The following is a 12,500-nucleotide window of genomic DNA, read 5'->3' as shown; positions in this document are numbered from 1 at the left end:
GTTACCCCGTGTGGCACCCCAGTTGACGGTATTGATCCTGGCCTGGGTGATGTTGAGATTTTTTCCTGACCCCCCGCCCCATCCACCCAACAGTGATTGGGTAGCTGGGTCTGTTAGATGTGGTGGAAAGTACTTTGCGATAGATCAGCATTCTATCAAAAGAGTAGCAAGGTAATTGCTATTGCCTGTTTAGCACTAAAAACTGGGATAAACTCTGGCTCCATGGGCCTAATAGCTCTGAAGGGCACAGAGAGAGAGAGAGAGAGAGAGAGAGAGAGAGAGAGAGAGAAAGAGAGAGAGAGAGAATTGATGGACTTAAAGCCTGCTTTCAATGTCATCCGACTTTACTTCACAGCTTCAGCCATTCTTCTTAGTCTTGTGACGAAGCTCCTACCTCCAGCTGTTCTCCATCTTGCCTCAAGACAGAATTGATGTTAATTTTAAAAGAAGTTTTTTTTAAAATATCCATTGAACAAATAACGTACGAAATTGATTGAAATCACTAACAATTAATTATTATTCAAGTAAACAAAAGTGAGTAATTGTTTCATAAGCATTATTATCTTCTATTGTCAAAGGCTTCTAGATGCATAACATCAAGAAATGAAGTGAGTAGGAAAGTGCCAGAAGACAACATAGAATTAAAAACTTCACGGCGGTGATGGGGACTCGAACCCGTGACCTTACTGGTACGACAACTCCGCCTGGCCGGGGGAGATCATGACTTTACCGTATGAGCTATCCACCAGATGCAACGTATGACATACTGGAAGAATATGGATAGTCAAAGCTTTGAGGTGCAATAAGAATACGGATATCTAGTCAAAGGCTTTGAGGTGCAACTTTTTGCACTTTGGGAAAATATCCATAACCTGACAACTGTAACCAATTCACTCGATGCTGTGATGTAGCACACAAGTGTTATGGTTTGATGAAACACATTTTTTCTTCATTTTTGGCCAGTAATTTCATATATTGACCAATACTGTATGAAATGAAAATGTGTTCCATATGGGCTATTGTGGGGTTAACTCTTTCAGTGCCATTGGCCGCACTGTGCGGCCAGAGCAGAATCTGTTCTACAGGCCAATGGCCACACAGTGCAGCCAGTCTTGAAAGGCAAACCTAATAATGTAATCCAATCCAACTTTCTACAAAAGTACTATCAATTGAACCAATGGTATCATTTGTTTCATCAGAACATTCACTTGGCCCTAGGGGGGTAGTTTAATTGAGATTTTGCGCTGAATTTGAATGTCGCTTTGTCTTAGATTATGTTTCTCATGCTGTCTCAATCAGGTGTCAGCCATTTTGTTACAGAAATGCGAATATAGCCTCAGCGCTCAAAGAGTTAATCTCTGGATTTAATTTTTCATGTCTTGTTTGTTTATTTGTTTTATTTTGTTTATTCTCACCTCCACCTTTCTTCTATTTCAGGTTGGAGATATGATATCTGTGATAGATATGCCCCCTGCAGAGGACACTGTCTGGTGGAGGGGAAAACGAGGCTTTGAGGTGAGCTAGACCTGGCCCCTGTAATTCAAAAAGAATTCATAAACAAAAGGGGTGAAAATGGAAAAGGCTTCGAATGGCAACAGTACAAAGCCTTTTCATTTTCATCTTTTTAAAAAGTATTTTTGAGATCTCAAACTTAAGGCAGGCTGAATTTGAGGCCGCTTGATCAGAATTATTTTTTAGGGCAAATGTGAGAACACGTAATATCTACTTTTATCTACAAAGATGGATGGTCTAGATTGGTGGATGAATGCGGCTATGTGGTCTTGTCGTATGACACTCGCTTCCAGATCGGAAGGTCCTGGGTTAGAGTCTCGCTCGGCGCATAGTTGAGTCCTTGAAAAAGGCTCTTTACTCGCATTCTTTCACCGTACTCAGGTGTAAAATGAATACCTGGCTGTTAACAGCGTTGTCTCTGTATGAAAAAAAATGTAATATCGCCTGACAGGCGTCATCTCTCATTCTACATGCTTAGTGTTGCTGTTGGCTAGGGACCCCTTGTAAACCGCTTTGAGCACATTAAGTTGATATTGCGCTATATAAAGACTCGAGTTTTGTTTTTTTTAAATGATGGTTGGGTAATTAGGGAAGCTTATTGTAAAATGTTACAATTGATGTCTAAAAGAACTACAACATAATTTGAGTCATCTCACATCAGACATCGAAGCAGTGCTCAAATTGATATATATATATATATACAAATGAAAGAACTGTCATTGACCATTTTTCTTTCCCACCATTCATTTTCCAGGTTGGATTTTTCCCCTGTGACTGCGTGGAGGTCATCAAGGACAAAATACCAACTGGCATGACCTCGCTCTTTTCCTCGTCAACCTCCTCCTCCTCTTCATCCTCCTCAGCAGCCACGTCATCTTCTCAACCTGTCGCCACGGCTGCTGCGTCCAGGAAGCCTTGTGAGGATAATATCGACCTTCATCATCATCAACATCATCCTCATCCTCATCAACAACATTCACATCCTCATCGTCCTCGTTTTGACCTGGGACACAATGACAGCAACCTTGACCTTAGCTACAATACCGACAGTAGTAGCGACAACGACAGCGGTAGTTCTTCCTCTGTCGTCGTTTCATCACACGCCTCTCATTTTTCCAAAAATAATTCAAAAAACGCCACGACCACCCCTATGTTGTCTCGGTCCGCAGGCTCTGCCGTTGGTGGTTGTGGTGGTGGTGGTAGTAGTGTCGGTGGTGGTGCTGGTGTGTCTCATTCTAATTCAGGTCGTCTTTCGTCATCTTCGTCATCGTTGATATCATCATCGTCATCACCAGGACAACAACAGCAGTCGTCATCTTCTATGTCATCGTCTTTTTCAGCCTCAGCTGGAATTTCCTCGGGCGGAGGAGGGGTCAGCCGAGGCATAGGAGGTGGTGGTGGTGGGGGACGTGGTGCAGGTGGACCAGCCACTCTACCCAGGTGTGCTGCCACTTTCCCTCTTCCACTGGCCCCCTCGGCTTATGACTGCTCCCCAACCAGTTAGTTTTCTCTATTTTTAAAGTTTCCCAAGTTTTTTGCATCGTTCGATGGCTGGCTGGCTGGCTGATTGGAGTGGTTTGTTTTGCTTGGACCTATGATTAATATACAAATAAATACTGACCAATCCAGTCACACACAGGTTTTTAAACCTAGGCAACAGTTTCCAAATTAGTTTCATTGTGCCTTTGGAGTTTGTTTTATTTTTAAACTCTTTTTGTTTTGTTTTGTTTTTTTGTTTGTTTTTTTACTTGGTTATAGAAATTATACCATTGCAAGCTTACTTGTCTTTTTGGAAAGGAAAGATAAGTTGTTTTGCCAAAATATGATTTTAAAAGAATCGGTGTTTAAAACTTTGCCTAAATAAAAATCACTAGTGACTGGATGGGTTTATCAGTTTGTTTTTCTTAGTTGTTTTTTTGTTTTGTTTTTTCTCGCTTTAAAAAAAAAAATTTTTTTTGGTTAAGTCAATTTCTTTGTTTGCTGCAACTCATTATCTCTAACAGATTGAAAGCGTGTATGAATCTAATCTCAGTTTGGTTTTGCAACGCATGTCTTGTTCCAGTCCTGTCATAGGATTGGATTGTACAACAGCTTCATCTTTGATTGAATCCAGTTCTTTCTCAGATTTGAGAGGTCTGGTGTTAGCTCGTTGAGTAGAGGATCTGACTCGCATACAATGGGATCTGGTTCAATTCCTGCCACTTTAAAATAAGTTGGATTTTTTTTTTCCAGTATTTTTGGGAGGGAGAGTGAGGCAAGGAATAATAATAATTGAATAGCTGAATATAATTTCTGATTGTGATGATCTGTTCTTTTGTTCTTATTTATTTTTTCACTCTACGGAAACGAAATAAGCTCCTATTCCACGGAGACGTTGGACCTTTCGAAATTTTGTTGAAAAAATCTGTGTTCTAACTTTTACCATCATCTTTATTTTTTGCTGCTTCCACCTTATAATTGTGTGTATTGATTTATTTTGCTTTTTAAGTCCGATACATCAAAACTTTCCAGCCTGCTTGATAAGCAGTGATGCACGTTTGTTGATATTATAAGGTCTTGTAGGGTTGGTTGGGCTTGGCTTCATTGTGTTGATTCAAGTTCAAGTTAAAAAAAAATTACAATTTGAATCTGAATTTGTTTGTCAGTTATTTTTTTAGAGGCTGTGAGTGCTTGATATCAATTCTTATTGCTTGAGTTTTGAACCCTGAGTTAATTCAGTTGCTGCATGTGATTTTGGTCAGTGTTGCCACTTTCTTGTTTTTGGTTTATTGAATGATTTGCCACAAGCATGATGCTATAACATTTGTTTGGTTTTCCTGCTATAACAAGTGATCTGGTTTGTTGACTGCCACAACACCTGGTTTGACTTGAGACGAGACTAACAACACTTTGATGAACGTTTCATCATCATCGTCATCATCATCATCATCGTCGTTGTCATCATCATCATCATCATCATCATCATTTTATGCATATGAATTACTGACAGAATCTTTTTTTCATTCATATTCATTCACGATAAATTTGTATTGCAGAAATTGGAATTGTCAATTTTTTAAAAATAATTTTTTATGAATATAATAATAATGATAATAATAATGATAATAATAATAATAATAATAATAATAATAATAATAATGATAATAATAATAAAAATAATAATAGTAATAATAATAATAATAATAATAATCATAATAATAATAATAATAATAATAATAATAGTAATAATGATGATGATAATAATAATAATAATAATAATGATAACAATAAAAGTAATAATAATAACAATAATAATAATAATAATAATAATAATAATAATAATAATAATAATAATAATAATGATAATAATAATAATAATAGTAATAATAATAATAATAAAAATGATAACAATAATAATAATAGTAATAATAATAACAATAATAATAATAATAATAAAAATGATAATAATAATAATAATGATAAGAATAATGATAATAATAGAGAGTGATTAAATTGTTTTCCCCATCACATCTCTACATCCAGCTCTTGGTAAAGCAGATGACTCTTCCGAATCAACAACTACTTGTCTACAGCCAGATAGTATGCACATCCCAACTATGCTAACATTTTTAGTTTAACCATTTCTCGGCGGGATTGGATTTTAATTGAATGGTGTTTGTGAATCATTTCGTTCAATCTTAGTAAATAGTGGGGATGTCAAAAACAGGGAACCTTGGGGGGGGGGGGGGGGGGGGGAAATAACAACATTGAGTACATGTTGAAATATTTTGTTTTGTTCATTCTAACAACTTGGCAAAACCACTTTAACTTTAACTTTAACCCTCTCACATATTTTGTTAATCATTTCTTATTCATTCTCATTACCTCTTCTTATCCATTTCCATTACATAACTTTGGTCATTATTTCTTTTCAGAAAAATTGACATGTAAAATTTTTGTTTTTAATGTCACGAGGTTTCAAAAATAGCTTCTATGGAAAGCATTAAGTTTTCTCTCCTCTACAGTTTATAAGGGATTGATCCTGAGAATTCCCAGGTTTAAGCCCTGTTTCAGGGAATTTCAGTTTTTTTCCCCTCTCTTTGACAAATTAGAATTTTTATTTGGCTAATACCAACATTTCTTATCTCTGCACCACTAGTGTTTTTTTTTTTTAATCATTAACATCCTGCACGCACGTCTGTGGATTTCTGTGAAACTGAAACTAAAGTTGAATGATACTAATCAATCAAATATAGAAACTACTTGTAACTCATGTTTAAATTGATAAAATGATGAAATGAATTAGATTTTGATTGCCGCAAGCAATTTTTTCCAAAAGGGTAAATTAGAAGCAAGACTTAATATTAAGTGCTATTATTGTTTTGCTGTATTTTGTGTCGAGGTAAATCGAACAAGAATGAAATCAAAAGAATCAAAAGATTAATTTTTAAAATTTAAAAGATATAAATGAATTCTCAAATTTATATAAAAAGACAGCAATGTTTGGTTACTCAAGAGGGTACATTAATTATTTTTTCGAAAAAAAATTGACAAATGTAAAATTTATTAAGTAAAGTCATTTTATTTTTATGTTATTGTGAGTCGTGAAGGATGGCATTTATGGTCCATAAGAATGTCTTGTCCTGACGTTGTAAGAGGCGAGCAACGCTTTGAGTGACAACAGTTACAAACCCTTACTTTTATAATTAGTTCAGCGTTGTGTTCTTTAACAAGGCATCTCAAGTAAATGTCAAATTAAGAAACTAGGGAGCAGGCACTGGTGTGAGATAAAGATCTGAACCAGTGTGTATGAAAGGTGTTGGACAAAGCAAGAGAGAAAAATACGAGAAAAAATAAACATCTCAAAATATCAGTCTATCTTGACTGGGAATTGAACCTCAGGCCTTCTTATTACCAGTCAGATGTGATATCATTACTAATGGTGCTAATGGTGGCACGTCTGACTGGTAATCAGAAGGTCTGAGGTTCGATCCCCAGTCGAGGTCGACTAATTGTTTGGGATGGGTTTTTTTCTTGTATTTTTCTTTCTTTCTTCGTCTGGCACCTTTCGTACACACTGGTTCAGATCTTTATCTTAAGGAAATGACATTCATGAACTCTTTCCTTACCAGCCATTTTCAGAATTTTCCTCTAAACTTCACTCCCACCCGACACAAAAATAGACTTTTCTTACTCAAACAGAAAAGCAACGCATACTTTCTATAAATAATATTGTTCAGCAAAATAAGCAGCTGTAAGACACACAGTCTAGTTTTTATAGCTATATAAAAAGAAATTCTTAAAATTTTGTGACGTTCAAAAGATATCATAATGAAAAAATTGTCGGTTGCATCATAACGAGTGTGACAAATTTCCTATGGTTGGTAAGGTAAATGTTGTTGCTCGAAGCTCAAAGAAATAAATAACAATGTGAAATTGAATATAAGCTTCAATTTAATATATAGTTTGTTCTAATTTAATTCATGTTTCCTTACAAAGGAGCATACTATTTCCTGCCCATCAATTTTTTTGTTTATTCATCTTAACAATGCCAATACCACATTATCTCATTCATCTGTAGTGTTTCATTCATCCTGTTTTGTTGACAAAGGGGGAAACCCGAAACGTCCATTTTATCTGTTTTCGTACATTAAATTGAAGCTTACATTCAATTTCACATTGTTATTTAGGGTTGGTAAGGAGATGGTTAATAATCAATTTGAGGGTTGGAATGAAATTTTTAAAATATATTTTTGATATGTATAAATTAAATCATTGTTTGTAAACTATTCTATCACTCCTTGTTTTCCCTGTGGTAAAAGTGATGAGAAAGCATGGCAAGCTACTGTCCTTCCTTAGAACGTTCTTCTCCCATCGGCCACCCCGCAACCAGCTGAAGCAGTCGGGCATCGTCAAGGAAAGAGTCTTTGGTTGTGACCTCGGAGAGCATCTTCTCAACTCTGGACATGACGGTAATTCTTAGAAGAGAGTTAGAATAGATACCCATATTAGGATGATTGGGGAAGTGGGGGAGGGGGGGGGGGGGGGGGTTTAGGACTAGCATGCAGAAGATAAACATGGGTTGAGAGAACCCACAATTATTTTATTTTAATTTTCACCACACTGTTGTTAAACCTTGCTGTGGATGGAAAGTGCCATAAAGTGATACATACCATTATTATTATTATTATTATTATTATTATTAATGTTTTTATTATTATTATTATTTGTAGTATTAGTAGTAGTAATAGTAGTAGTATTATTATTATTATTATTATTATTATTATTATTATTATTATTATTATTATTATTATTATTATTATTAGTATTATTATTATTATTAGTATTATTATTATTATTATTATTATTATTATTATTATTATTATTAGTATTATTATTATTATTATTATTATTATTATTAGTATTATTATTATTATTATTAGTATTGTTATTATTATTATTATTATTATTATTATTATTATTGTAGTTGTTGGTGCTGCTCCTCTTATTATTATAAATATTAAATTGCCTCCTAAGTTTCAAAGATGAGTTTAACATAATAGATGAAAATGTACTGCGTAGATATTTGGGTTTTTTAAAATTTGTGTATTCATTTCTATATTATTTATTCAATCGATTTGTTCTTCATTCCCATCCATCCCTCTAGTGCCGCTGTTGTTGAAGAGCTGTACGGAGATAATCGAGGAGTATGGGATTGTCCATGGAATCTATCGCTTGTCTGGCATCACATCCAATATACAGAAACTCAGGTCAGTGGAGTAGGAGGACATTAACTCTCTCCTTACAGAAAACTCATTCTTCCAAATTATATAGATCAATTAAAATGAAATGACCCTTCATCTTGGCAAAAAAAAACCTCTCAAACCTGGGACTTACAAAATACAATACCAGGGTTGAGAGAAGTCCCGTCCCGGGTATGAAAGTTTAAGACAAGATGGGGTTTTCATTTTAATCCATCGAGATTTGAAGGAGTTTTTCTGGTCTTTAATTCTCTCCTTGCCGATCATTTTCAGCATTTTCCCAAAATGGCGGACTTACCCAGGAGAAAAATGGACTTTTTAAACTCAAACAATCTCTCTACAAAACAACTTTTTTTCGTATTAATTTAACAAAGATCATTCTTCAAGGTTTGTGATGTACCAGATAAATCTGAATAAGAAAAATGTATTTATTGTGTCGTAACAAATGTGATGATTTTGCTGCAGGTGGTAAGGAGAGGGTTAGGGCTGTGAATGAAGTCCTGCAGACCCCTAAGAGCCCATGGAACCCCGGAGTTCATCCTGGGTTTTTTCAAGTGTTAAACTGAGTGTCGCAATTGCTTTTTGCTACCCTTTGGATAGGATGATAATCTATTGCAAAGTATTTACCACCAGATCTAACAGACCCTGCTACCCAATCACTTCTTGGTGAAGAAGAGAGGTCTGAAAGTAATGTTGTCTTGTCCCGGGATTGATCCCAGTCCTTCTGTCTGTGAAGAATGTGCTCCACCGACTGAGCTATCAGGCCCCCCCCCCTTCCCCCCCAAGGCTGTGTTACTGCTTGAATTTCTACTCTCTTTCTCTCTTTCTTGGATTGGATCCCCTGTCAGGCATTGCTGATGGTTTTCTGCATGAATCCACGATTTCCAAGTTAGATCAAGGAATTCCCTTAATTTTCAGGATCTTCTGCCATTCGGCGAATTTTTTTTTTCAAAATTTTTATTCACTCTTCAAGTCAGGGAATCATTTAAAAAAAAAAAAATAATTGGTCATAGATTTGTACCTGTACCTCCTACTCATTGAGAGGTGTCGCTTTTGCATATTTATTCAATATTTATATCATTTTCATTGGAATAATAGAAGTAGTATTGCATTGTGGTCAAAGATCATTATTGATTACTTGATTATAAATACTTTTTTTTTTTTCAAAGAGAGCTTGAAACAAAAGGAGGAGTCCACCATTTTGTTAACTGGTTTCAGTGATTGCATCAATATCTGACTCTCATACAATATCTATTGTTCTAAATACCCACTAGAAATGGGCCTTATGAAAAGCAGTCTTTCAAAAAAATTTCCCCAGTTTCACTTTTTTGTCACCAAAAAGCACATCAAGCGAATGCATTTGAAACCTTTCATGCCCCTTAGTCATGCCTTGAATCAGTGGACACTTTATAAGGATAACATAAAACAGAAAAATATCTTAAAAGGGTGGGTGTGAGGGTTTCCACGAGGGAAGGAAACTCACAATTCACACGCCATGGAAAACGGCAAGCCCCTCTGTTGTGATACCAGTCCTGTATAATATATCCAGGTCCAGAGGTCAGGGGGTCATAAAAACGACGATCGTCTGGGGATTAGAATCTGTACCTTTACTTACCAAATGTCTTTATATTAAAAAAAAAAAAATTAGATTCTTTCCATTCTCTTTTATTTTTTATTTTTCTTTTCTTTCTTTTTTTTTATACATTATTTTTTTGTTTTGTTTTTGCATATTGAATTTTTTTTTAAAACATGAAACTAGGATGAACAACTTACGTCTTTACCTAGCTCAAAACGTTTCTTGTCTACGTTAGAGTAAGATGTATTTTTATTTTCCTTACCACCCTAGGACTTCTTTGGTTTTTTGGGTTTTTTGGTGCAAAAGGGGGGGGGGGGGATGTTTTTGGGGATTTTTTTCTTTCTTTGAGTTTTGTGTCTCATAGCAGTGAACTCTAGTTCCCATCATTTAATTTTTCTTTTTTTTTTTTAAATTTCTTTCCTTGCCTCGGTGTAGACTGGCGTTTGATGAGGACCGGGTTCCAGACCTGACGGAGGAGTGTTACCTTCAAGACATTCACAGCATCAGTTCTTTGCTCAAGATGTACTTCAGGGAATTGCCTAACCCGTTACTCACCTACCAGCTCTATGACAAGTTTGCTGTGAGGCTTCATATGTCTGACTGTCTCTGTCTATCTCTCTCTCACTTCTCTCTCTCTCTCTCTCTCTCTCTCTCTTTCTCTCTCTCTCTCTCTTCTCTTCTCTCTCTCTCTCTCTCTCTCTCTCTCTCTCTCTCTCTCTCTTCTCTCCTCTCTCTCTCTCTCTCTCTCTCCTCTCTCTCCCTCTCCCTCCCTCTCTTCTCTCTCTCTCTCCTCCCTCTCCTCTCTCTCTCTCTCTCCCCCTCTCTCTCCTCTCTCTCTCTCTCTCTCTCTCTCTCTCTCTCTCTCTCTCTCTCTCTCTCTCTCTCTCTTTATAAGAAAATGATACTCGAATTTACCCAACTTGAAGTCTCCACAAAGAAAGTCAATTTCACAACAGCATGGCTCTGAAATGACCTTAACGTGTTGCAAATGCTCTATAAATTCTAAACACAAAAACACATTAAAAACAAGCACTGGGCCACCTACTCACTAATTACTTAAATTTTCCCCCTCTCTATGTCCCTCACCCCCCCCCCCCCCCCCCCACACACACACACACACTTCTCCCCCCTATCCTTCTCCATTACCCCATACAGGATGCCGTGAAAGATGAAGAGAACAAATTGTTAAAGATACATGATGTGGTACAACAACTCCCCCCTCCTCATTACAGGTAAAAACTTTATTTTTTTTACAGAGTTACTATCCTTGGCCGACTTACTGACTTAAGGAGAAATGCAGTGGCAAAAATACAAATGTTTATTTTTATAATGATGATGATGATATAACCCTTGAAGGGGGGCGTGTTTTTTAATTTAAACATATTGCCTATTGATCATATTTTGGGTTGCCTATCCAAAGGGTAGCAAATAATTCGACACTTTCCGTGCAAGGCTACAGAAATTAGGATAAACTCAATACTTTATTGGTCATGTGTTTCTGGAGAAAAGAGGAAAAACAAAAAAAAACAAAGAAAATTGCCTCATCTTGTTTTTTATTTGAAAAGATGTGCATGAAACAGTGCTAGACAAAGCGGAAAGAAAATATCAACCCAAAAAATCAGCCTGACTTGATTGGGAATCGAACCTCAGACCTCATCATGATGCAGGTGGGAGTTTACAGACAGCTGATACGAGCACGGTACAGGCTATGCTATGGTTTACAGTGGAAATGCTAACCCTTGTGAAGGATTTGAGTCAATAAATTGTTCCAACTATGTAACCTCTTTGGTGTTATGGTAGCACATCTACTTCGAGTCTGGTGTCTTGGGAGTTATAGCGCTATATAAGATTTCAGCATTATTATTAATCAGGAGATTTGACGTTCGAGTTCGATCTGCTTTGTCTGACGCTGTATAATACACACCTTTTCACATTTTTATTACTTATTACTTTTAGTTACTTATAGTTGGTTTCCTATGCAGGTCCCTATAAGTCTCCTCTTCACCGGAATCAAAAATATCTTTGGCTGTATTTCTGCCCCACTCGATGTTAATTTAATTTTGGCTTTGAAATTATCGTAGAAGATTTTTTTTGTCTCATTTTTATCATTCAGATAAAATAGCTATTTTAATATTAGTTTTGTTTGATTTTTTTGTGGTCATTTATTTAGTGAGGACAATTTTTTTTTTTAATTCTTTGCCTTACAGAACAATTACAGAGTGTTTTTTAAAAGAATAGCTTTGATTTTTCATCTTGATACCAAAGTGTCCAATAGATTGAAAGAGAGTGTTAATCTTGTTTTCTATCTAGATGTGACTTAACAGGTTTTGAAAGTCACCATGTCAATTATAAATATTGACTAAATTATTATTTTCTTGTCCAGAACCACAGAATACCTGATGAGACATCTTTCGAGGGTAGCCAACTTTGGCCCAGAGACCGAGATGCATTCCAAGAACTTGGCCATTGTCTGGGCTCCCAATCTACTCAGGTATTGAAGTTGCATTGTTAAGATGGATTAGGAATTATACATTTACTTCACGATTAAGCCTTCTGTTTGCCCTTTTCCATTTGTCACTCTTGGCTTTTAATCACTCAATCCTAGAGATTTTTTGCTACTTTTCAAAATTGGAAAAAAAATGTATTAAATGTGAGCATGTCCATAGCATTTA

General features: G+C 35.9%; 1 protein-coding gene across 3 annotated transcripts in view; it reads left to right on the top strand.

Annotated features, from left to right (window-relative positions):
- LOC144959921 (uncharacterized) overlaps positions 1-12,500 on the top strand; it is a 116,122-nt gene that overhangs the window by 78,038 nt on the left and 25,584 nt on the right. Inside the window, exons 9-16 of one of the 3 annotated variants that reach the window (XM_078892770.1) lie at positions 1,438-1,515; positions 2,267-2,429; positions 5,035-5,091; positions 7,314-7,463; positions 8,159-8,261; positions 10,264-10,408; positions 10,984-11,060; positions 12,212-12,319. In XM_078892770.1, the coding sequence (XP_078748896.1) occupies positions 1,438-1,515; positions 2,267-2,429; positions 5,035-5,091; positions 7,314-7,463; positions 8,159-8,261; positions 10,264-10,408; positions 10,984-11,060; positions 12,212-12,319 (881 nt within the window). Of the gene's footprint in view, positions 1-1,437; positions 1,516-2,266; positions 3,012-5,034; positions 5,092-7,313; positions 7,464-8,158; positions 8,262-10,263; positions 10,409-10,983; positions 11,061-12,211; positions 12,320-12,500 lie in introns of all 3 variants that reach the window. The other 2 variants (XM_078892769.1, XM_078892771.1) reach the window with 2 other exon arrangements.

Source organism: Berghia stephanieae, chromosome 14 (genome assembly GCF_034508935.2).
Source record: "Berghia stephanieae isolate SIO BIC M18660-M18661 chromosome 14, UCSD_Bste_1.3, whole genome shotgun sequence".
Classification (NCBI taxonomy): domain Eukaryota; kingdom Metazoa; phylum Mollusca; class Gastropoda; order Nudibranchia; family Aeolidiidae; genus Berghia; species Berghia stephanieae.
This window is presented reverse-complemented; position numbering and strand designations above follow the sequence as displayed.